At 37.8% G+C, this 26153-nt stretch overlaps 1 protein-coding gene across 12 annotated transcripts in view; it reads left to right on the top strand.

Moving 5' to 3' along the window:
• Nucleotides 1-26153, top strand: part of PTPRM (protein tyrosine phosphatase receptor type M) — a 482524-nt gene that overhangs the window by 377779 nt on the left and 78592 nt on the right. For 5 of the 12 annotated variants that reach the window (XM_037380694.1, XM_037380696.1, XM_037380700.1 and 2 more), the window contains 5 exons: nucleotides 5451-5602; nucleotides 8133-8207; nucleotides 8435-8461; nucleotides 12620-12631; nucleotides 13391-13578. In XM_037380694.1, the coding sequence (XP_037236591.1) occupies nucleotides 5451-5602; nucleotides 8133-8207; nucleotides 8435-8461; nucleotides 12620-12631; nucleotides 13391-13578 (454 nt within the window). The remainder of the gene's footprint in view (nucleotides 1-5450; nucleotides 5603-8132; nucleotides 8208-8434; nucleotides 8462-12619; nucleotides 12632-13390; nucleotides 13579-26153) is intronic. The other 7 variants (XM_037380697.1, XM_037380699.1, XM_037380703.1 and 4 more) reach the window with 3 other exon arrangements.

Here is a 26153-nt window from a genome sequence, read left to right on the forward strand (position 1 = left end):
GACTTCTTTTTGCCTTTTTAACTATACATAACACTGAACTTTGGTCTTCAGAGAATCAGTGACTACCAAATTTCTTTCTTCTGTTGTTTATGAAATCATTTAGGTCCACTATTCTGTGTATATAGTTATTATTTTTCCCATATGCATTACTTTTTATCTATCAACAATGAGTTTTATTTTAAGTGACTATCTAGTTACTCTATCTCATGAGATAAATTTGTAACTTTTTAACCCTATTTCTAGTGTTTCTATCAATTAAAAACTGTGATGTCCAAAACCATTGTGGACAACAATCTTATCCACCCCTTTTCCAGATCAGTGTGTATATGGTGAACAGTACAAATCCCAGCACACACTTTCATAGGATACTCACTAGTAAAGTATCCATTGTGAAAAATGACAGTTTAGTCTTACCTTTTGTATTGTATCTTTTTAACCAGCTATTATTCTACTAAAGAACCTTTCTGAGTATATTTTAAATTCTTTCAGGGGTTTGGTGAGCAAGCTGTTAAAAGCTTTTGTAACTAGATATGCACCAATCAGTGGGTTTCATTAAAGCCCCCAATCCTTTATCAGAACCATTAATGTGACCTGTACACAAACAGAGAAGTAAAATTTGAAACAGTATGTAATATAAGCAGCTGCTTTATCTTAAGTTACAATAAGTGCAATAGCCTCAGTCACCATTTTATTATTTTTTTATAATATGTACATGTAACTGCTGTTACATTCTTCTGACTATGGTAGTGTCCCATTGTGCCTCATGCTTTGTTCCTAGTGCTTTATAAAAACGAAGGGAAAAGGGAGGCTGGGTCCCAAATAATTTGTTATATAGTCAAGACAGGACAGAGAACATGGATGCAGGTAAGTAAGTGGAAAATGAGCAAACCAGAGGCTGATAATGTAGAAGCAACTTAACATTCTTGGTGTTGGCATGTTGGAGGGTTTGAGAGAGAAATCACAGAGAAGGAGGATTTTGAGAAAGGTGTTGAGTCAGGCTCGCAGAAGTTTTACAAGCTGATACTTTTAACTGGACGGGACTGTACAAGAAAAAGATGCAACATTGAAGAGTTTCAGGGTTGCAGATAAAATGGGGGCAAATTGTGATGAAGCTTTTAGCTTATTAATTTCCCTAGGCTGGTTTAATTAATATTTGTATCAGAACAGAGTAAACAATACCTAAAATCCCACACAATTTGGTGTGGGAGTCCACGTGTTCATCTTCTCTGCATTTTACGATATATTTACCAGCTCACTTCTCACAATTTCTTGTGCCTTAAAATACCAACAATTTCTAGCTAGTCTTGAGATCGTTCTGAATATCAGGCTCCTCTTTTCTGAGACTGGTATAGTATATTCTCTTTCCTTATAGAGTGATGATAATACTATTTGTATGATAAGCTGATTGTTTTTGCTTTCCCTACATAAAGAATTTCATCCTAGGTAATCACTGTGGGAGCTTCCATCTGTTTTCTTTTTTCCTTTGGTTGTAGATCTTGTTTTCTTTAAGTGTCTGTGAAGTGTCTTTTCCGTGAGTGAAAATGATCAAATATTTAAGGTTTTTTTCCCAAAAAATTTGCTTCAAATCTAAGAGTATGAGTGGTGACGGTTATGTGAAGTTCTATGGTTTTATAAGTTTTTTAAATCTTGCATGGCTAGAGCCTCCCAGGGACCAAGAGATCCAAGGAATGGATGAGTTGCAGAGACTGCAACACTTTCAGCAATTTCTGAAAACTGCAGATGTGAAAAATGTTATATTCAGCTAAAGTTTACTTGACGAAGTCCAGTGGGTGTTTTTGTTCACAGAACAAAAGTCTGGCTGGTATTGCTCTCTTCCTGTAACAGTTGTTTCAGATTTGAACTTTTCCCACAAGATCTACTTCTAGAATTAGATTCAGATTGAGAAGTACTGTACAGTTGTTACTGCCATAAAAACAATCTGCTATAGCTTGATTATGGGACCAAAACCAAAAATGAAGGAAATGAGAAAAATGTGAGTGTAATTTCTTTAAGAAGATTAGCAGACTTTTTATAAAAGTCAAGCCTCATATTATTGGTGTAATGAGCAAGAACTCTGGCTTTCCTTGGGAAGGAAACAAATTTTACTGTAAAATAAAGGACATTAGCTGGAACAGCAGATGCTTTGGATGTGCACCCTACAGAGCATAGGGTATTTTGTAATCCCACTTGAGTAGCTGATACCATATATTTTGCCACCTTGTGGATTTTCAGATATGGATCAATATCACTAAGTGGTGATTGTCCTGGTAGCATTTCTTTAAAAAAATGTTAAGGAAGATTTGTTACCTGTTCACCAGTACATCGTTCACATGCAAAAGGTTTTGGAGAAAGTGCTGAGCTTGTGAGATGGACAGCAATTAAAGGCTTTGTGAATAGAAATAGTACTCACAGGTCTGCTGATGGGCAAGGGAAGGCCACTATATGCTGCAGTTTCCTGGCTTTAGTGAGTATGTAGCATCTACATAGCTAACTGGATTGGCAGCTGGTTAAAGAGAAGCTGCTGATTCCAGCCTGAAGAGAGGGAAGTCTTCTTGTGAAGAAAATCTGCTTCTGCATGCCTTCCTGAAGCTTTGCTCTAGTGCTGAATTGTCCTGAAATAGTTTCCTATGGTCTGCACAGCCGTGAAATAAAATAAGTACAATATGTACCTTACAGAAGTTTCAGTGACCACACTGTGGATGCTGTCGTTGTCACTGTTCAGTTTCTAGTTTCATAACCCAGCTAAGCTAGGAATTGCCCAATGGTTGGCAGGTAGTGGGTGTAGCTGTGTGTGCTTTCAACTAAAGAGGATCAGAAGGGGAGGCGTGCATGACTTACTGTCTTGCCATCAGAGCTAAGGGTGGAAAGAGGGGAAAGTATATCCATTTGATGTTATCACTTTGATAAGCCTGTCCTTATAAAAGACTTCCATTAAGTTGTTCATACATTAGGAGATACATCTCAGATTCTACATTAAGTAATATATTACTCATTCATTACTATTAGATATGAAGGAGGAGGGAGACTAGAGAATGCAAAGGTATAACAGTTTTGTTTTACTTATGATACTTGAGCGAAATTTTGCTGACTGATATAAAAGGGTTCAGACTAGACTATGTAATGGTCCCTTCTGTGTTTATGCGCTGTGAGGCGAGAAAGGACTAGTTTTATTATCAAGTCTACCAAGTAAATTAGTGTTGATCAGAAAGGGACTTGAATTGTTAAGTTCCTCCATTTAATTTCCTTAAATCAAAAAATAAATTAAAATCTAGAAGCAAAACCTTTGTTTATGATTTATTTTTCTGTCCACCAATGATATTCCAAATGACAAAATCAGAAGTTAAACATCTACAGGAACAATGTGACTTGTTACTGTTTATCTTCTACTCTTTCTTAGCTGGACTGTAATATTAATATTACTGAATTTTGAAATCCATAAAAACAAGCATTTATTGAGACTTTTTGTTGCACATCTAAATGCTTAGTGTAGTAAAGTCCCACAGGTGTCTGCCATCCAACTGACCATAAGCGCTCTCCTCAGCATCAGTCAAAATCTAGTGTGTTCATGGTGGCTCAAGCTAATGCAGGTGACTTCTGAGCTGGGATGAGCAGAGAGGTACACACTACTCATTACTGCAGGTACTGTAGGAGGTTTTTAAGCAGAGCACTTCCATCTATCCCTGTCAGTCATGGGGACATGCCCTCATGAATGGAGTGGTAATCCAGCAGCTGACTGAGGGCCAAATGTGACCCTTAATACTTCCATGTGCAATGACCCAATACCATGCCTGCACTTACTATTACTACTTCTTTTAAGAGCAAGGTTTTAGTTTCAAAGGCCTTTCAACTTTAGTCACGGACTAAGATACTGCTGAACTTGGTACTGTCTCAGTACAGAACGCAACCATAGCTCCTGCCCAAATGGCTTGTTGGTGTATAGACGGGGAACATTGGGAGAGTCTGAGGCAATGCTGATCAGCATAGCAAGCAGTAATAGCAATAACACACAGCGTGTTGCAGTAACAGTAACACGAAGTGTGTCTGCAGGCAGTGACTGGAAGCAGAATAGTGAACTAACAGTAGGGAGGTTTAAAGAAAGCTCCTACCCTGTGACATGAGGGGAGACAAACGCGCTTGTTTGAAAATCTAGTGAAGGCTAGTATAAAATATTGGTCTGTGGTGGGCATCATTTTTTCATACTGAGTGAGAGTTAACAAAGAGAAAGGTTTTGAGAGTTAGCGCAAGTTGGTTATGCTTGGTGCAAGAGGCCTCTAGAACTGGAAGGAAACACAGATGAAATAATAAGCTCCTGTAAGCTGCCGTTGAAGATATCTAAAAGGTCTTTCTTTTATGGATGGGTATGAGCTGGCTTATTATGTTTTCCGCAGAGGAAGAGCCATTGAACAGATAGAAGATCAAAGTCTGTGGAGGAGTTATTTCTGCGTAAAACCCATACCTTGAAGATACGATACAGAAGGAATCTGGAAACTTTAAGTGAAGGCTGTAGGCAAGGACTTGGAGAAAAGCTTGATCTAAGGACAGAGTCGCAGGCTGGGGAAACAAGCCAAATGGGCAGGGGATCCACCATCATCAGGATCACAGATATCTTACAGAGCTGGAAGGAAAAGTCACGAGTTTTGGGCATGTTATTCTGTGATGGTAGCTGAGCATAACTCTTGGGGAAACAGAGTGAGATTTTAGTGTAGACAGAAACAGAAGGACAAATCTGGGAAAAAGAGCTATATGCATCCAAAGCACTTCTAAGCTATATGCATCCAAAGCAGTTCTATAGCTTAATGAATCACTGTTACAGTATCAGACTCAAGATCTTGTCTCTGGCCGACCACTCCTGCTTGAGAAAAAAAGAATTCGTGTGGCTAATTCTCCTGAAATCAAGAGTGACAGAAAATAGTCTTTAAAAATGCAAGTCAGTTTAAAATGTCACTTGCTTGTGCAAAGTCTGTTAAGAGATCAAACATACTCTACAGTATGATACAAACCAGTTAGCTGTGCTATATGGTGTCTCAATGAAACAGCTCCAGACAGTTTTATACATGTGAAGTGAAAATTGTTACTGACTTGTTCATTCCAGTTAAATCTTCTCTCCTATCATTGTTATTTGTGTGTTTAAACAGGTGTAGCCTCTGATGCAATAGCTTACATCACCTTTGTGTCCAAGTAGTCCCCTTTAATTCAGTGGTGGTCCCCAAGGGTTAAGGTGCTGTTCACTGTATGTCAGGGCATTGGCAACTATCCCTTGATTATCAGATGCCTTTGAAAGACATGAGTGTGAAATCATTTAAGTTTTCAGGAATGGAGAAATAATTGTAAATGTTACTTAATAATGTAGTTACAAACTGCAGTGCTGATCTAAACAACATGAAGGCTGTGTGCTCACTAAGGCTTGATTTCTTTTTTTTTTTCTTCCCCCTCAACATTTATTTCTTAAGAAAATTGGCTAAAAAGCGGAAAGAGACATTGAGTAGCACACGGCAGGAAATGACAGTGATGGTGAATTCAATGGATAAAAGCTACACTGAGCAAGGCACCAACTGTGACGAAGCTTTCTCTTTCATGGACACGCACAATCTAAATGGGAGATGTAAGTTGGTTTTTTTTCTTTTTCCTTTTCTTTTCTTTTTCTTTTTTGGAAGGTGGAAGAAAGGTGCAAATGATTTTTAAAATATTCCTCATTACTCAGTCATGGAAAATCCATAGGACCCAGAGTTTCTCACTGTGCAGCACATTACAGTGTGTATTCAAATGAGCAAGACAGTCAGACATCAAGAATAGACTTCTTTAAAAATAATAAGGATAATTGGGCTTTTTTCTGTTCATCCTTTTCTTCTGCAGAAGAGCAAAGACATTACCGAAACAGCTGTGGTTTTCTCTTTCACCAGTCTCTGTCATGCTAAAAATTTTATATCCCTTATACTGTCCCAAGTCTTTCAATACTTCCCCTGCTCACTTCGGTTTTTTGTAGGCAAAATTTATTTTTTTAATGTCATAACTTAATAGTGGTGATCTGATTGTCTTGTTATTTCCAGTTCTAGAAGTTGGTCTTTCTGTATCTTGTGCAAAGAATTATCTGCTCTGCAATTTCATAAGAGATTCTCTAATATTCTGGCTGTTCTTGGATTTACCATAAAAATAAATAAAATTTCAGATATAACATTTTCCCATATTAGAATTTTAGTCAAGCACTCGCTCTTGTCATGGGGTTAGCACTAAGCAAAGACCAGGAAAAATTGTAGGTTTTTATAATTGTTAAAAAGAATGAAAAAAGAATAACTGTGTTCAAAAACTTTCCTGTTTCTTATGGTTCCCAAGGAACCTCAGTTTTTCTTGTATACTGGTGTTTTTTAACGTCTTTAGAACTTGTCAAAGATTGAATTTTGTTTCAAATACTAACAGTATGCAAGGCCCAACTCCCAGTCTTTAATAATATGCTTAAGAACTTATCTTTGATGAGCTGAATTGTACAAACAGTCTGTGAGTTTTGTACAGAGAGACTTCTCTCAGCAGCATTAGGCTCAGGATTTACAATGTTAATTCACATTTCAGTTACTTTTGAAATTGCTTTGAAATAGATCTTTCAAAATTTGACTCGCCTTTCTGGTGAGAATATACAATTGCAGTTAATGAGATTGCTTACCTCTCTGAAGAGATCAAGAGGTTTGACTTCATCTTCTGTCATCATTGTGCAGTTTTCCAATGGTGTTACTGAATGGTCACAACAACCAAAGAATCTGCAATGCGTTCCTGGGACTAAACCCTCTTTATGTAAACCACCTTAAACCAATTCAAAATTATTGTCACAGCAAGTATTTTATAACACTTGAGGGCTACAACATGTAATTAGACTTTCCATAAGAAGTGTGGTCACCAGAAGAAGCAGTCTGACAGTTTTTAGGAATAATCTTTATGTAAGGCCTTGTACTCAAGACATTTAGAACATTCCCTACTTCCCATGAAAGTTTATTACCTTGGCTGCATTCTGTACCTAGACAGTTTCATTAGCTGCAGCAGCCCTGACCTCAACTAATCTCTGCATCCGTATCCAAAAGGGATACCACCCTGTTCTTTCCATCCAGTGATTCAGGAGACATAATCAAAGGAAAGTAGTCTCCTATATATTCATTTATAGGATAAGTGAAAATTGCCAGGATTATTTAAGTATTTAGATAAATAGCTCCATCTTAACAAGGGCTGGCAACTGTATGCCCTAGAAGATCAACCAAAAAAAACCATGGATGAAAGCCAGCAGGAGTAATCTCACTCCTCGTCCAGCAGATCCCATCTTCCTCAGTTCTGCTTCTGTTTCGCAAATTCCTGGTAGTCTGTTTATGGGTATCCAGAAAGCGCTTACATTCACTGATCCAACTGAACTTGAGATGTGTGGACAAGCAATTAAAGCTGAATTTGCATTTAGCTTTACTTAAAAGCCTTTCAAGACTCTTTAGCTGAACACCCTGTAAAATGTTGTGATTGACTCCCACCTGATGAATGTATCTGTGCATACAATAGTAGTTCACATGATCTTTGTATACCAGAGAATAAACTGAACTTAATTTGTTGCATTGGGCTTTCCCATGGGTTTTACAAATGATTAAATGATTATATACCCATGCTAGCATTGGTCTATGTATCACTTCCTGAAAACCACTGTGATATTAAGAGCATAATAGTATCTGTGTACACTTTATCCACCTGTCTGAACAAATCAAAAAAAGGAGAGCAAAAAATTTACACAGTAGAGTATTTGCATACAGTATTTACAGTATTATCAAGTAAACTTACTAATGATCAAAGCTTCTGTCAAAAACACCTGTTGTTGTTGTGATATCTTTATTCAAGCATCATTATTCAGTCTGATCTTGTGATTTAAGTAGTATATTTGTCATCACCTATCAAAATGCTCTCTCTGATGACATTTCTTTAAAAATTATTGATCCAATTCAGTAAGCTATTTGATTCATTAGACCCACCTCGTTTTCCCTAGGTCCTAGTTCCAGTGCAACAAACACAAGATGAGAGCCTCTAAACCAAGTCAATCACATATGCTGTATCACTCAGCTTAAATAGCCACATACCACTTTGCTGTCTCTAACCAGCTTTGTTTCTCTTTGCAGCTGTATCTTCACCATCTTCATTTACAATGAAAACTAACACATTGAGCACAACAGTGCCTAATTCTTACTACCCAGGTAACTGATTTTTTCCATGGTTTCCACCCTATATAGAACTTTTCATAATAAATTCATATATAATTATGTTATTATACTCCTTGCCATAGAAATTTAACACATATATAAGCAGCATACTGGTTGCGTACAGTAGCTTTCTGAAAGAAAACTCAGAAACATTTATCAATCATTTACTGTTCTCTCTCTTTTTACCTTTTCTGCATTGACCTGCTTATGATGTATGACAGATCCATTTGTGCCAACTGCAATTTTAGGTGAGAACATTTCCCTTTATCAAAGTTCATTGCTGAGTAATTTAGAAAATCATAGTTCTTGGGGTACAGACAATAATATGCAAAAAGCTGGAGTTTTATGCTAAAGGGAGGGGTGGTAGGCTTGACTACACTGAGAATGCTAAGGACACTTACCAGGCTTGATTACTATTGTCATAGTGTAAGTCAGGGGAGAAAAGAGAGAAATAATCTTAACAAGTGGATTTGCGAGGAAATGTTTATGCATGTATTTGGAGTGACACAAAAGAATTTGATTACTGCAGCAATTTAAATAGTTCCCTCATTTTTTTCTGTGTTATCTCAGAACTGAAGATGTCATTTCTTAAAAATAAAATTTTTCCTAATTAGACTCCTCATGATACAAAAAATCAGACAAAATACAGTTTTGGCCATCCAGCTATCTTTTGTTCTCACAGTACCTCACAGTTTCTGACATGCTTGTCAAAGTGAAGTTTCAGAGGAAAGATGGTATTTTGAACAGCAAAATGATAGCATGACACTTAGAGTATGTAGTTTATTATGCATCAGGTGTCACAGAAACGAAATAAAACAGTAGAACTGTAGGTTAAAAACATACAGTTAAAGTGTAAAGCATTTCCACTGGGAATTTAGGAAAACCTGCTATTGTCCAATGTCAGAAAGAGAGAGGTTTCTACACAGTGATAAAATAATAAGCATGAGGCGCTATTGCATTTTCAATGCTTCAGTAACTCTAACCGCTTTGTGGCTTCTATTCATTTACACCTCCTTCTCATGCGAAGTTTAAAATAAACAGGGAGATTTAAAAAAAAAAAAAAGTCAAAATATAACAGTGCACTGTAGCAAGAGTTCAAACCTCAGTGTTAAGCCTATCTGTTTACTCTTTTTACAATGTTTGATATTTTTACAACAAATATTTTTCATTCTCCTCCTTTTTTCTTCAAATCACAGTAAAACATATAAGACCCTTAACCAATTCCTGCCCTTAATCTGTAAATTAGACAGATTTAAGTAAAATTAGAGTGAAGCATATAAGAAGTAGAAGCTTAGGAAGGTGATCTTGAAAATTTGTTATCTTGAAAGAATATTTAGCACAGTGCATTTCAGTGTGATAACTTGGAGAAGGAACCTGTACGTTTTTATACGTTATGTAAATCTGGAAGAAGGTAATGTAGTGACTGTAACAATGTAATAATCTGCATGCAAATGAAATTTGCAGAGCCTTTTAACTGCCTGAGATGTTAGATTTTTTTTGTGTGTGCTTTAGCATTCATTCAACACTTCATCCAGTAGATATTCTTTCTGACCTTGTGGGTGGGCAAGGAGAAAAGTACTATTATCAGGAGAAAAACTTTGAGATTTCCTATCCAGATTAATAAGTTTTGTTAATGGTTTTTCTTATTTTTTTCTGTGCTCCTTTGCTATATAATAATGATGGTAAAATTATTTGTTAGCTTTTTTTTCCCACAAGAAATAATCTCTAAGCAAGTAATTCAGATATCAGACAAACACACACAGGGGGAAAAAAAATTATTTGCTTTTACTAAGTCTGTAGAATCTTGAATTAGTTAGTTATGTATTTTATGGTCTACTACAGTAACCTGTGCTTTCTCATCTCAGAAAATTTTCCAGTTATTTTACTGTGGAAAATTAATATTTTTTTAACCTTAAATGTTAAAAATTTAGTACCCTTTTATGAGTGGTATTCCATTTAGACCTCATCTCTCTCACAAAATGTGCTTATGAATGACTGTTTAGGAATAGTATTTTATGTGAGGTAAAACAAATCAGATATGTTTGAGTCAGTAGAGGAATATAGCTGTTAACAAAATACGCTGGGTTTTAATTTCAACTAATACCTGCTCTTGCTGTCTTCCAATGTCGACAGAAGTTGTGTTATACTGCAGGATCAAGCCTGCAGTTAGAAATAAATGAACTTTTCAGTGTGGCCCCCTGGGAAAGAGTACAGGTCTGTTGAATGGCTGAATTTAGTTTTCAAAATCTGCTAGAAAGGCCACAATACACTTACTATTTATATATTTATCTACAGCATGGACTATTCATGCAAGTTAGGAACTTCTTAGCTAATTGAAAAAAAAAAAAAAGTCTGGTAATTAGTGGGGAACTCCTTAAATTAGACAAAAGAGAACGGTCTGATGATTTAGTTTCAGATATGAGGAACTTTCCTTAACGTTTAAGGGAAACCTTTCATGTTCAGCCTAATAACGTAAGTGAAAGCCTGCGATTAGAAAAAAACATTTTACATAACAGTGCCTACATTTATAGTTGCTGAGCCTGAGTGTAGGTCATGTTTATGTAGTGTCAGCAATGTGCATATTTCTGAAATTGGAGAATAAAAAGAGTCTCAGCCAATTAAAAATATTGGGCTGGGTTTCCAGATACCTTCCGTACTGTGAGTTCATATAACTAGTAAATAAATATATTATTTAATAAGTGTTGCACACCTCTGTGGGAGTAAGTGGACGGTAGAACAACTGCAGCTGTGACAGTATTTAAGCGGGACAAGCTTCCCATTGCATATGAGCACTGCGTCTGGAGCGGCTCACCCTTTGAAAAATAGTGGACTGTTATGGCTGAAAAGCTCATGCTACAGGGCTCAAAGGCAAAGTAAAAAACTGTAAGTGGCTCCTATATGTACCATATAAACCAGGGACTGAAAGTGCTTTGTTTAAAACAACATAAAAGTTCACTCCCAAAGAGAGAAAAATAGAGTTAATGCAGCTATAAGAGAGAAAGAAATTGAGAGAGGAAAATTGGTTTAAAACAAAGGAGCTTACAGGAAAAGAGATTCATAAGGATTAAACTGCTGCTTTCATAGCACAAGACCCTGCTATCTGATAACTTTGCCTTTATCTTAGTTACTAACAGTCTGTGTTACAAGGAATTCTGTAGTTTGGGGGGAAAAAAAAAAACAGAAAAAAAAAAAGCCAAGTTGTCTAACATGTTTCTAAAACTGAAATAAGCCACTCAAAAAATCATGATCAACTTCCTACACTTTTTTTGTCTTTTGTGTCTTAGCCACCTTGTAGTTTTCAGGTGCCATTTCAGCAGCAACATACTGTACCTACACTTGTATACCACGCTTCATGCCATGCATCCCAAGGTGCTTTGCAGTACAATTTTATCACACATTAGACAAAAGTTGTCAAATTTTATGACTAAAAGATGAATCCCTTTCCTCTGCATTAGATCAGGTTAGCAAACTGACAGGGAAAGTAGTGAAATGCCCATACTCATACCCATAAATTCTTCTCCGTTATTTTTGGTTTAGGTTTAAATGTACAGTTCATATTGACTGTGTGCTTCCTGAGGACCAGATTTCATGTGGTTTAGTATCAGTGTGAATTGAGAGAACCTCAATTTGATTCATTGAGCTTTGTGGCTTTAACATCAATTTTCAGTGGTATAACTAAGACCATAATCTCACCTTTAATGAGGTGTGATAGTATTTTTGGTGTGTACGTGAGAATCTGGGACCTTTACATCCAGAGTATTTGTGGAACTTTCTACTGTAATATATCTAACTAATGAATGCAGAAATATTATTTTAATGCTTCCCTTTCATACAACATATTTTGCAAAGTAGTAATTTTTTAATAAAAATAGTATTTTTATAAACCCCTTGCTATGTTTAGTGTGCAGCCAGTGAGGAGTAGTTCAAATAAGTCAAAGCACCACATTCACAATTTCAGTTAAAAATCAAAAACTCTTTGAGATATGTAAAGTTATTATTCAGGTAAAGAGAAAAAATACTTATGATGATACGTGGACCATAGAATTTGGGTTGGATTTTTCTCTTGTCAAGTCTGAACAAATTTTTTAAATTCCATCTAAACAGGAAGTCATGTTGCTTCCTTAGGTAGAGTGCACTTTCGCATCTGTCTATTTACTGCTACGTATAAGTTTTGATCTCAGTTGCATCACTGTGAATTGACTCACATTAAGATACCTTGTTTTAAGTACATTTAATTTATACTGTGAAACTGAGATCAGAATCTGACTCGTTTAGGGAATCACTCTGTAAAGACTAAATTACAAACAGAAAATTACCTGTAATTATTAATGTAGTACTGTTGCTTATGCCCTGTTTCCTTTTTCTCCTCCTCTTTTTTTTTCTCCTGATATGTATCTTCTTAAAAGTGCCAATCAATGGTAAGTTGCCCATTTGCCCCCTGGAAGAGATGTGGAGGGTTGGGAGAGTATGTGTCTCATAAAAGTTTTAACCAGCCCACTGGGTTCTCCTGTTCGTTGGCTTGCATGTCAGTTGACATATAACATTCCATGCCTAATGTGATGGCTCATGATAAACTGTGGTCCTAAAGCATGTTCAGCAGCCAGTCAAGACATTTTTCCTGAACAGATGATCCTTTGCATTTGTCCTCTTGTAGTGTGTCTCCAAATGCTGTATCAGATCTACATTTCCATTGCAGTCCTAGCTTGATGAAACCATAAGCCATTTTGTGCATCTTTTTATTTTGCTCACTCCAAACATTTGCTCTAAATTTGCAGTGTAAAATGCAACACTTCAGTAATGTTAAGAAGAATACAAGTCCAGTTTCATTCAATGGGACTTGCTGAAGTTTCAGAATGAAAATTCTATGCAGTTTAGAACCAAATGCCCAATTTAAAACCTGTCTGTAATCAGCTAGTGATGTTTAAAACAATATTAGAGTTCGGACTGCTCTGCAATGCTTCCATTGTAGAACCATGGACTTTGCCTCATTCCAATCAGTCTTGCAATTTCCCTGTGTAAACTGCTCCATGGATTTACTGTTCTTCTGGTGTAGCCTTCACAAACAGAAGCAATACTGATGATGTCAGATTTCTGCCATTCCTCGAGAAATCTGTTAGTTTACATTTCTATTAATAAGTGAAAATGAGCCGGTACATTACGCGCTACTCTTTTTCTAGATGAAACCCATACGATGGTCAGTGACACAAGCAGCCTGGTCCAATCCCATACCTACAAGAAGCGAGATCCAGTGGATGTGCCCTACCAGACCGGACAGCTTCATCCAGCCATACGTGTAGCTGACTTGCTACAGCACATTACCCAGATGAAGTGTGCAGAAGGCTATGGATTCAAAGAGGAGTATGAAGTAAGTGTCAGGTCTATTGATCTGATTATTATCTCTTCTGCAGTGTCGGCTTTGTCTGTCTGCTACCTGTACCACAGAACAGGAGAAATAATTACTCAACCAAGTAAGCCAGATGCTCTGTGAGGGAAGATATTGAATGGAAAGGATCAACACTGCAGTGAGCAAATTTTCTGATGAGGAGTGAGACATAAAAACCTTTCTTGGAAATCACTGCCTAATTCTAATTGCATAAAGATGTATATTCAAAAAAACAGACCCACTAACATTCTCCCAAAATTTGCCAAATTTTTCTTTTACTATTGAAGAATGTATTTTTTCCAAAGTTCTACATCACAGATCATCTAATCACAGTTGCCCTGTAACAAGATACTAACTTAGAAATCAAGTTCTACAAGCAGTATTTCTTGGAATAATAGTATTCATCATGGAGAGGAAGTACACAAATCTTCAGTAGGGCTTAAAATTTATTCTGTGGAGCCTGACCATTTCCCACTAGCTGGAGGCTATCTCTAATCCTTATTATTTTTCATATGAACTTATAGTCTCTCTTTTTTCCTTTTGTTTTGATTCAACTCCTGTTTCTTCATTTCTTGCTTCCTCCCTGTTATCATCTTAGTTTTAAATGTCATGACCATAATGACATTTGGTAAATACTATAGGAACACAGCACATTGCACTGCAGATCCTGTCTTCCTTGTGAGATGAGTCCGTCTAAGTGAAACAAACTAAAGCCAAGCAGAACTTGCTCTCATGTCCAAAATTAAGGGTGGTATTATGCCTGACTTCAAAAGCTGAGTCTTGCCGAAGAGTCTCAGGAGCGTACCGCTCTTCATCCACATAATGTATTTGAAGGAACAGAGACTTAGCAACCTGGGTTCCTTGTCTAATATGAGGAAGGATTTGAGACCTTTTAAAATCCCCTTAAGTCCAATGTTTTAATCATTAGGATGTAAAAATTAATGTCCTTTGTCCTCTTTTCTCTGTCATTTAGCTCAAATCTTAAGGAGTTTATTCTTGTGAATGGTTGTCACATACAGGAACACTCCAGTATGGGTTGATAAGATGTGTACAGTGAGTAGCTTCCCACAAGATTACAATTCAGTGGATTTGAATCCAAATAAAAAGTAGTGTAAATATATTACTCCACAGAGCAAAAAAACATAAGATTGATGCACAGGGTTGGACTATAAATTGTCAAATTTGTCATAGAGTGTATGAGAATTCATGAGTTAATTTTGATTGATCAGGTAGGAAGATGCGCTGCATAAGAACTTGAGGAGTCTGGTCTGTAGGCAGACTGGAAGCTCTCAGCTCTGAAATACTCTGTTAACTTTTAATATGTTCTATGGACTATGATCCAAGGTGATGTAATTAATTTAAAAAAAAAAAAAAGTTCCCTATTGTGTGGTCTAGGAAGCAAATAATGACCACCAGCAGCTCATCCTCCCTGCCCATTTCCAGAAGCAGGTTACACCTGACAGAGCCTCTGCATTGCCTCTGTATGTGGTAGTGTCCGCTTCTCCAGTTGAGGAACCTGTCCAAATTCAGCTGCATCTCCAACCCAGTACACAGTCCTAAATTTCCTTTCCTTGGAAACTAGAATGTGAGAAATCAGAGGAACAGGTGTAAATGGGTCTTACTGTGATGTGTCTCTGACATAACCAGTGAGCAACAGAATGATACAGATTCACTTTTAACTGTCTTCTCAAAGTAGAAACCAGAAAAAAACTGATGTTTTCTCATTCTTTCATCTGACAGAAGGGAGGAGGACAACCAGCAAAAGTAATTTGCATTGCTTCCATCCTGCAGGACAAGCAACAGTTTCTTTTTTGGGCATGCACAAGTGTGTACTGCCCCAGAGACGCAATATCCAATGCTTAAGTTTTAGCAGTAAGAATTAATGTATTCACTCTTGCAGGCCTTTCAGGATGACTAATACAATTACTAGTACATGGCTGAGTTTTTACAAGTGTGCCTACTGCTTGCATTTTACAAGACATGGTGTTTTTTTTGAAGTTAGCACTTTGTCATGCCAAGTCCATGTTATAACAATTGCTTAAATATGTAATTGTTTAAACTGGTATTTGTAGTATTAGACTTCCAAAGCCCATGCTTCAGGCCACTTCCAAAGCCACTGATGACATTTTTTCCCCTAAAATGTAGAAAACAATTCATTCCCAGAAGGAGCTAATCACTTGTCAACTTTCATTTGTGTAGCTGACTTAAACAAGTTTGTTCCTGGGACTTTTTTTTTTTTTTTTTTTTTATGCCACTGTTACTTAAAAAGGATAGAATTGAAAATTCTTGTCTTTGGAAAAGATTTGCTCATCAGCCAAAACCTTTTATACCAGCATTAAGCCTAGAGGAAAGCTACAATTAATTTATAAAAAAAAAGAAGAGTGTAAAATGGAATTTATAATGCAACCAATGACATGGCTTTTTAACTACGGCGGATCAAATGATGCTGCTGAGAAACAGTTTCCAGGAAAATCACCTAATTTTGAGCTTACCAAGCTGATGAATGGCATCCCATTACAGACAGTAGGTGTAGTCATGACTAATGCCAGTAGATGCAATACATTAGGGTGCAGTTTATTAATAGTGTCAGTGAACGGAGACTTAAAATACTGCAGCAGTGTTGGAGAGTCCTCTTTATATATGGAAATTGTTTATAATCAGAATGAGCCATAACTAGCCATATCTTTGAGGGTTTTTTCTTTGAATTGCTGCAGTATTGCTGGTTTTCCTCCATATGCAATGAAAAACTGCCCAATTTATTCTGGCCCTGCTAAGATTGCAAATCTCGTTGTTTACCCTGCTGTCAGACTGATACTGTTCTCTTTACAGGGGTGAACTAGACAGCAGAAGAATTTTTTCCTTATAAATTATCAGAAGGATAACTGCCCAAATGAAAAAGAAGAAATAGTTTGACAGGGGATTTGTTTTCAATGAAGTCTCATAGATGATTTTTGCTCTAACAAGACAGCAGGATTATATAGTCTCACCAGGGAAAGTGTTTGATTCAGGAGAAATTCACGCAGGATTCACTCTGAAAATAAATCTGTTGAACTGAACAGAAAGTAAAATAGCCCATTACCCATTAGCAACACTTCAGAGGAGTGCAAAGATACGGAGCACTTACTGTCATGCATAGTTTTAGAGTGCTTTAAAATAAAACTTAATTAGGGCCACTATTCTCAATAATTACGGCTATAGTTCACAATCTAAGCACATCTGGGTAGCTTTAGGTCCTATTGGCCTCATGCACAAGTTTTTGGAGTAACATAAATAAAGGTTGAAAAATGAAAGGCAACAGCGGGCTAGAACTTAGTCACTCAGAGCTCAACTGTGCTTTAGGATTACCTACTTGAGTACCTTTAGGTCCCAGTATACGGTGGCTTGGGGGAACACCATACTTTGCAGGCTTTGTGCCCTTTTGTTCTCCTTCTCGGAGGAGGTGGGATACCTTGGCTCTCATCACTGAAAAGCTCTGGCCAAATACCCGCAGGGAAACATCCTACAGCCTGGCCCTGTTCCTGTCATGGCATGTGCAAAGGCTCCTGTTCCCTGTAGCAGGATCACATCCAGGCTCTTGGATGTAGCAGTGCAGCTTCTGACTTTGTGTCTAGCTGTGCCTGTAGAATGAGATCAAATACATGTGTGCCTTTAGCGGCACATCGGTAACAAGTTCACTGCCCATTTTCCCATGTGCTTCTCAGCTGTGGAGATAACGTGGATGTGTTTCTGTAAGCTGTGGACTCAAATGCAGACCTTAATTTGCAGCCTAGTGGAGTGTGAATGATTGGAAGGGATTGCACAGAAATCCTTAAACTCAGGGAAATTTCCACAAAGCTAGTCTGCAGTAGATCTTTAAAATCCTTTCCATCCTCTAACAGACCCTTAAGAAAGGGGAGATTTTGGCTTGGTTCCAGCAACGTTAGACTGACAGGATAGCATTGGCCTCGTTTCACATGCACCCCTACACTGATGGTGGGTTATTGAAGCTGCTCCCCAGTACCACAGCATGAGAGAGACTTTACTGATCAGGAAGGAGGCTCATTGCTTATTTCCTTTCTGCATTACAGAAACAAAAGAAATAGCAATGGAGAGTGAAAGTGATATCTACAATTCATCCCTTCTTTCTCCTTACACTTGCCACCTTTTGGTTTTAGACTTCCTTGTTTCACAGTGCTTTACACCGTGTCCTTTCACAAGGACATATATCTGTCAAAAGGCCATAAACACAGAGATGCAAAGAAACAAGTTCATCTCCTTCCTAAACAGATGGACTAGGCTAACTGGAGGCCAACATAGCTTGGCATAGCTAGGGCAGAAACAGAGAATTTCATTCAAAATCTTATTATTTTATGTAAGTTTTCTTTTTAATTATATTTCTGGATCAGCAAAACTTGGTGCCTGTTCAGTATAAACTGGTCCTTTGCCAGATTAAGGTTAGTTGACATAAGACAGTTACAAATCGATTTCAGAGTGTCCACACAGGAGCTTGGACTGGTTTAACAGAATTGATTTAAAAACACACCTTTAATTAAACCGGTGCAACTTTGTGTAGATAAAGCCTTGCAAAATCAATTTCACATTATGTTCCATGACAGGGAGTTCTGAGCTTCCATTATCTCAAAACCAGAGGTTCCTTTGAAAAGCCAGGATTTGCAAAGGGTATCCTGCTCGGATCAGCCTCACTTACTGTCACTAACAGGACTGTGTCAATAACAGTTTAAAAAAAGGTTTCTCTGTGTAGCTTTAACTTTAAGGCCTTTCTCCCCACTGTCTCTCTCACCTTCTTTCTCCTCCCCTCCTGTCAAACATATCCTTTCTCAAGCTTTTGCAGCAGTTAACTGTTTCAGTCCAGAAATTATTTTACACCAATAGCGTTAAATCAATACTGTTCCTAATACACTGAAGTTTTATGCTGTCAAGATAAACTGTACTGATATGCCCCTTTTATGCTACACGGTCTCCACTCTGAGGAGTTGCACCAAGGTAACTGTATTAATCTCTAAATCACAGCAGTTAAATAGATGGATACCTATGAGGATACAGACTCAGAGGGCCTATCAAGGTCAGGAACATGAAATTTATTATCTAATGTACGTTAAACAATTCATTTCAGTTTAGCACTTCTTAGCACATCTTATAGGTTGATAGAAGTATTTTAAAATAGTTTATCTGGTCATGGTCACTGCTCAGTTATACCTTGGGGGATGGTGGTCAAAGGTGATCATAAAAAAATGAATAATTCAAAGAGGATTTAGAGGTGAGTGCTAAGAATAATAGGGGGCATGAAAGAAATCCCATCTTCATGGCAATATATTCTTTGAAATGGAACTTCAGAAGATATGCAGGTAGATGCACTGACAGTCAATAAAACCACAGTTTTTCACACAGTGTACTACTGGCCAATGCAATATCTGAGGTAAACAAAAATTAATTGGAAGAAATAAACAAAATAGGAAAAAAAAACTCTCTAAGACCAGCAGAAATACAGATCCTTGTTTTGAGTATTGCAGGCAAGCAGGAATTTTTTGACAGAGGAAGTTTACCCCATAGGTGCCTGCTGAAGGTTTTGTTTTCTCCAGACCACTGTTAGATAAATGTTTGACCTGGGACACAAGTCCGACATAGTTTCTATTTTCTGTTGTCACACAAAGGCTTAAGGGACTAGAAATCTTGTCACTCCAACCCAGTCTTCCAGTCACAGCTTTTCTTTCTCTTTGGTTCCAGCTGGAAGACAAATTTGCTGCTACATGCTACTTCTAAGCTTTGTGCTTCTGGGGCCCCGTTCTGAAATCTTGAAATAGAAAGGAAAAAAGAAGTATTTTGTTGATGTTATGTTGATATAGCTACCAGCAGGGCACAGCTGGTGCTGCCTTTTCTGCCTGTGTTCCTTGTGACTTCAACTGGCTTGTTTCACCTCCAACCTGTACATTTTTATCATGCCTTTTTTTCTCTGATTTTATTTGATATTCTTCAGCACTAGCTGAGACAGTCAATACCACAATCAGTGCAGGTCGTTTTCTATCCCACCAGACACAAATTGCAAAGAAAGCAGAAAGACTGTGAAATGTTGGGTGGGAATGGGGGCATGAGTCCACAGTGTAAACGCACAAAGGACCACATCTGTGTCCTCCAGAACTGAGAGCAGGTAACTGTTTATCTCTCTGTCTATTTTTGTAATAATGAGAAAACTCATTAGAGATTTTAAACAACAGAAATTGAAATAGAAGTAAAATAGCAGGACTTCGTCCTGTGAAAATGGTGCAGAAAATTGTTGGAAATACTCATCCGTAAAGATCATTGCTATTATTTTCTGTGACATTTCATCTGTGTAGATGGAGCTTAGAACAATCACCTGAGTGCCCAGTTGGATGTTTAATCTTTAATAGAAAGTTGCAGCAGTCTGATTATAAGAATATATTATTATGTAAGTTCGCCATGCACAATGAAAGGTAACCACAACAAATGGTGATGTAAAGGTCCTTTGTGTGAGACAGGCATTTCTCCTTTATCAAAGGACTGTGTTCAGAAAAATGCAGTTTCTTCATATTGCCATGGGATCTGCAGCAGCCTTCCATCAATCCCAGGTAACTTGTTCCTGCTTGGGTTTATCCCAGAGTTTTGGACACTGGAAGCCTCAGCACTGAGGAGATCGTATCTAGGGAGGCCAAAAGCAGCAGTAAAAATGAGCAGCTGCCATGTCCATGAAGCATGTTTTGGTTTGGAAATCCTAAAGTACTCCAGATCAATAATAAATTGTTGAAATAAAGTCATCACAAACCAGAAACTACATTGCCTAGTAAACAGCCTATGTTATTAGTGACACGATTTCCCAGTGCAGGCAGTATCTCTTTAATTCTTTACTGTCTCTTAGCAGAATGGGTGACGTCCAGTTGTTGATCAGCAAGAATCAGTTGCCAACAATTTTAGCTGGGTGGCAGTTAATAGGAGTTTGTTTGGGCATTGTTTGGTTCAGAGAAGAGACACTTAGTTTGCTGGATGTCTGTTGGTGTGCCAGCCAGTTTTCTGCAATTCTGAACCTATCCTTAACAGCTGTGAATTTCTATTTTTAACATATTTCAAATGTATGAGAAGTGCTGTTGCAGTGTTCAATATCACTCACATGATGCTGCCCTGAGCTGCAGTGTAGCTAACTGCCCAGCAATCAAGGTGTCACAGGACTTTCTAAATTTCAGTTTCCTTCTCCCACTCTTCCTAAATGCCTTCTTCTCCACTTTAAATAAAAGGGCATGTATATGCAGAAACAGCTTTTTAATTTGTTTTTGTTTAAACAGGTTTAATTAGAATTTATTCTTATCACAAATTATAGATTTAGGCAGGTCACGGCTTCATTAGAAAGGCTTTGGGGTTTTATCTGTTTGAGTAATAGAACTGCAGAGGTGTGTAGACTAGAATGCTTCCAATATCCTTAGGATTACTCTCAGTGGGGTGTAGGCAGCCCTTTGCTCATGCTGTGACATGGCTATTTTTGGTACTGATCAGTCTGTGATTTACTTGGGTGTGAACCTCCTGTTTTCTTCTCCTTAGTAGCCTGAACAGGCTGAACTGTGTATGATCTCAAGCAGCAAGGATACCTAACAAGAACAAGGATCCCTAATTCAGCCCGATGTTTTTCTCCATGTGAGTCTGCCAGACTCAGTCTTGTATGTAAAGTAAAGTTTAGGCTGTGTCCTAAGGAAAGGCTGGTAGCTTTTTAGTGCATCTTTCATGACCATTGTGTCCCTCTTAGCAGTTAAAACATAGACTGGTGGTATTGATCCACTCAGAAAAGTCTTGGTCCACTCAAAAGTCATGAGATAGAGATGCTTAAGCTGATCAACTGGACAGATAAACTGAATGCAGGCTGGTCTTATGTAGGAGATCTGACAGCTATTTTAATTGTTATCTGCCTCTACTGAGTCTGGTAGTCCTGGTGTATGTGGTGGCAAACATATGAATGAATACAAAATCTATCAGCAATGAAAAGTGTTCTATAACCTGTCAATTCTCATGGTCCTGAAAGTGGCCTGGGAGTCTTTTCCATGTTCAGATATTTAGCAGACATTCATTTCATATTCCAGCATAGCTGGACTGAAAGTCAAAAAGTAATGTAAAGCATGATAAGCACCTCTGATGTTATTCCTGATCCCTAATGAGTCTACTTAAACATTTAAAATGGAATCATTTCAGCTGTTGCATGCGGTTTTGTGGATGTGCCTCTTGTCCTTCATTATCCCATGGCAATGAAGTTTCAGTCTGCTTTAGAAAGCTGTGGGGTTTTCCCCATCTTGGGTCCAGCTGCCACAGCAGTCTTTCCAAACTTCTTGTAATTTTGCTCCCCTTTTTCCTGACATGTGGCTCCACCACTGGCATCTTTTATTCTCTGAAGGCATTGCAAAATCTTTCAATTTATTCTGGAAAGATTTGTGGGCATGTGCAACGTCAAGTTGGAGCAATGAAAGAAAGAGCTTCCCAGTTTCACTGACTGTTGTCAACTTTGCACCGAGAAGGTCTTTGTAAACCCAGTATCCCCATCTGATAAGTCCAAGTAGTTAACACAGGAGTTATAGACTTTTAATGGGACAAATTAACTTTTCCATCTTACTGCTTCCTTGTGTTTGGATGTACACAGAGATATATTCTTATTCTTTTAATAACCAACACTCACACATCACTCCACTATTTTAGCATGTAAAATCTGTGGCACCATTACTCTTCTAACCTGTTTTGTCTTCCTCCCCTTTGGCAGCCACAGGTTGAGAAACAGTCCGACTGTACTCAGCAGATGTCTCACAATGTATGTCACTCTGGTTGTCATTTTTGCTGAGTGATCTTGCTACTATGCTTTTGCTAATATCAAGTCTATGCTCTCTCTGCACCTTTTGAAATTAAGGTTTAGTTTCAGATTTAGCCAATCTGTGCATCATTATGGGCTATTGAACGCCATGGTAGGAAACTAAATGAGGCCACTGAACTTAATTTCACTCACCACACGAGTTTCCAGAGGGAAATCCGTAAAAATGCTTTAATGCTCGCAGCGATAAGGTGATAGGTTAAACTTTCTAAATGCTGGTGACAGGTATGATTTGAAAGAAGGAAAAGTTTTTGAAACATTGTAGGCTATATGCTGCATATTTGCACCAGACTGACTTGTTAATTATTCAAATAAGATATTGAATATTTTATCAGAATCTGTAATCTTTTCTTCAGTTAACATATTATTTATTTTTGAAATCTGCTGATGTACCATACTTTTCCCGTTGCACCTGTGAAAATGAATTGGTCCAGTTTATGTGCACAGAATAATATATTGCACTTTAATGTTCAAGATATTATTCATTACTTCCTACTCATATAAGCCTCCTTTCCTCCTTCATATTTTATTAGTGCCCTTTAAAAAGACATAAAAAATCAGTCATGTAGTTATTCCATTTTAAATTATGCAAATGATGTTAAATGCAATTATAATCTATTCTTTATTAATTATATATACACCTTATGTATTTTCTATGGTTTGTATTTATTCACTACAAATAATTAGGCATTTTAATCCCTTGCTGGTTTCATGACCAAAGCATTATTACTGGCTGTTTGTAAAGTGAGAGGAACACTTTTCAAATCAAATTAGCATGATTTAGCTATTAGGAGTTTTCATTTAACAGCAGTTTATCCACAGCATACCTAAAATATGCATTATTTTCTATAATGCATTTGTTTTAAATAAGTTAAAATGGCCATTATGAATTTTTCAGGAAATGAAAATTTGTATTCTTATGTAGCGTGTGGTTCAGTATATCTTACAATAAGTTTCCTAAGTGGAATACAGGACGACTTCTTACACGTTTCCTGTAGTGCTTTAGTAATTGTCCTGTCAATGGAACAGATGATCAGCATTTTCTAGCAGGAATGAATTTGTTGTTATGACATACTGATTTGATGGGCTCAGAAGAGTCTATGGGAAATGTTAAGTCCACTGAATATCTGACAGGCTGTAAATGGGCAGAAGAGGGGGTCAGCAAGCCTCTTCATTCCTTCTGGTTTCCTACCATCGCCTCTGTCTCAGTGTGATAGCTGCTGCCCCAGTTACCCATCACATGGGATTTCAGCGATGCCACTGCCTACACTCTTCTGGGGCTACTGCTGTTCTCCAACTGCTTGGCTTCTCTATCCATCTTATTAATTAGCAGTTAGGTCTCCCTGGGTCCTCAGCAAGTCATCTTAGAGGTGAAAAGGACATAGTCTGCCAAACAGCCATGAGAAGATGCAGGCACCTTGGTCAAGCAAAGGTGAGCAAGACAACTATGGGAAAAAATTGGACCTCAGACCAATGCTGATGAGAAGACTGAAGTACTCATGGAAACAAAGCAGCCAAGGATGTGGACAGAAGGAAAAGCAGGCTGGCTTCAGGGACTTGTGAAATACTGTCAGTGAGAGTCAGTATTTCAGAAATGACATCATCATGGTAGCATCAACCACGTAACATTTTTAGAGTTACTGGGTTTGCAGTTCAGTTGAGAACTGATAAAAATTCACAATATTGGCACTTCACAAGACACAAACAGCAGATCAGAGTCACTCGCCACAAACCCCCACGCAAGAGGGAAAGATTTAGATTTACAGCATGATTTGGAATCCAAGGCAGGGAAGACCTTAAGCATCTGTTTAAGTCCAGTTGGTTTTAAAGGGATATAAGGGACTGTTTTAAAGCTGCTTTTAATATACATTCTTTCCTGTTTTATTTTTTACCATTCACTTAAATGGAACCAACACCAGGGACATCAGACACGTAATAGTTTAGACACATTCACGTAATGGTGATGAAGCTTGAATATCTCTCCAACAAAACAGTGCAGTTTCTTCCCCTTAAGATCGTAAAAAGATTCATGACTGACAGTGCTCTGCTTTGGTCTGTGGAAATAGTGTGTGTTTATGTAAAGTTAAAATGCATCTACTAGCTGAGCTCTTTTATAACCTATCTAGCTTTAAGATGCTTGCCTGTGCAATAATAGCTGCTTTTAATATATAACAGAAAATATGTTCTTATATCTGCAAGAGAGGGGTCTGAGTCTCTAAGAGGCAGGCTATCTCCGCTCTTAAACCACACACCAAAGAAAGAGAAAAGAAGTGACGACCTTCCTGGATGCACAGGCTGGGGCTGTTCAGAAGCAGACATAGCCGTGACTGCCTACTGCTAACAAAGGTAGCCTGCACTAAAGGGAGTATAAGCTCTTTTTAGTGAAATTGTAAATTTTTGTCTCTTGTCCCACCCAAACAACGATAGGATTCCCTTCTGAATAGAGTGCCCCCTAGTGCTTGCTCTGGGATGGTGGGAGCTTCTGTGCAGTGCAGTATTGGTTCCTGAAGTAAGCATAAAATTAGCATGTGATTAGTCTGGGGGAAGGTAACAGGAATACTTAGCCTTTGATGCTTAAACGCGTGGCTGTATCACAGAGCTTAGGGTTTTGACATTAGAAAATACCATTAGTTGTTTACAGTAAATACCTACACGTGAGCAATCTCCATACTTTTCCCTACAAAGAATGATGCCAAGGAAACAAAATTCCTGTATGACATAATAAATGTTAAAAAGGTAGGTCAGATCCCGTGTCCGCTCCTTGGGAAAGAGCAATAAAAGCAGCCACCTCTGACTGTACATGAATAGTTAGGAAAGAAATGAGGGGACTTAAATGGATGGGAAAAAGCTTGTAGCGTGAAGCTCTTTTTAGATTTTCATGTCCTTCCAAGATCCTCTGAATCTAAGCATGACTGTCAAGTTGAGACATATGCTTTTTAATCTTGAGAAAGACTGCATACAACAGTTCTTCAGTCTTTTGTGATACCAGTTTTGCTCTTCCAAGTGCCTGTCAACCGTTATTCATTGCCAGAACGCTTAGTGTATTGTTTGCTTGAAGAGTATTTCAGAACATTGTCCTCTGCATTAGGCTGTGATATCAGCTGAGCTTCTGTTCGCTTGATTTTTATCTGTGCCTGTTTCTATTTGTCATTGGTATCCTTGGTCAAGTTGGACACAACTACAGTAAAACTGCATTTTCAGTTTCTAGTTTTGCTCGTTCACCCATTCATGCTTCAGCTCCAGCTTTTATGCTCTGTGTGACACTGCTGTACACAGCTTCTGTATGGTTAACATAATAAACAATGTAAAGATTCTATGAGTAAGGAAATCCTTAAAGTGGTGTAGACCCACTTTGTCAGCTCCAGTATCAAGTCTCTACCTTTTTTCCAGGATAGTGAAATATCACTCATTCCTGATGGCTGTAATACCTCCTTGGGATTTTCTGAGCTGTGCCAGACATCAGTGTTACTTCTGCAATGCTAACAACAATTATTCATTACTCCTTATAATATAGGGAATTAAAGGCACCCAACGAAGCTACTAAGCAGCAGGTTTAAAGTGAACAAAAGGAAATATTTTTCACACGGCACATAATTACATTTTGGAGCTCATTGCCTCAATATTCTTTGAAGCCAAAATTATAAATGGGTTCAAAAAGGGGCTGGACAAATTCATTATTAAACGTGATGGCTGTGTGCAGTCTCTG

This window comes from Falco rusticolus, chromosome 3 (genome assembly GCF_015220075.1).
Source record: "Falco rusticolus isolate bFalRus1 chromosome 3, bFalRus1.pri, whole genome shotgun sequence".
Taxonomy (NCBI): domain Eukaryota; kingdom Metazoa; phylum Chordata; class Aves; order Falconiformes; family Falconidae; genus Falco; species Falco rusticolus.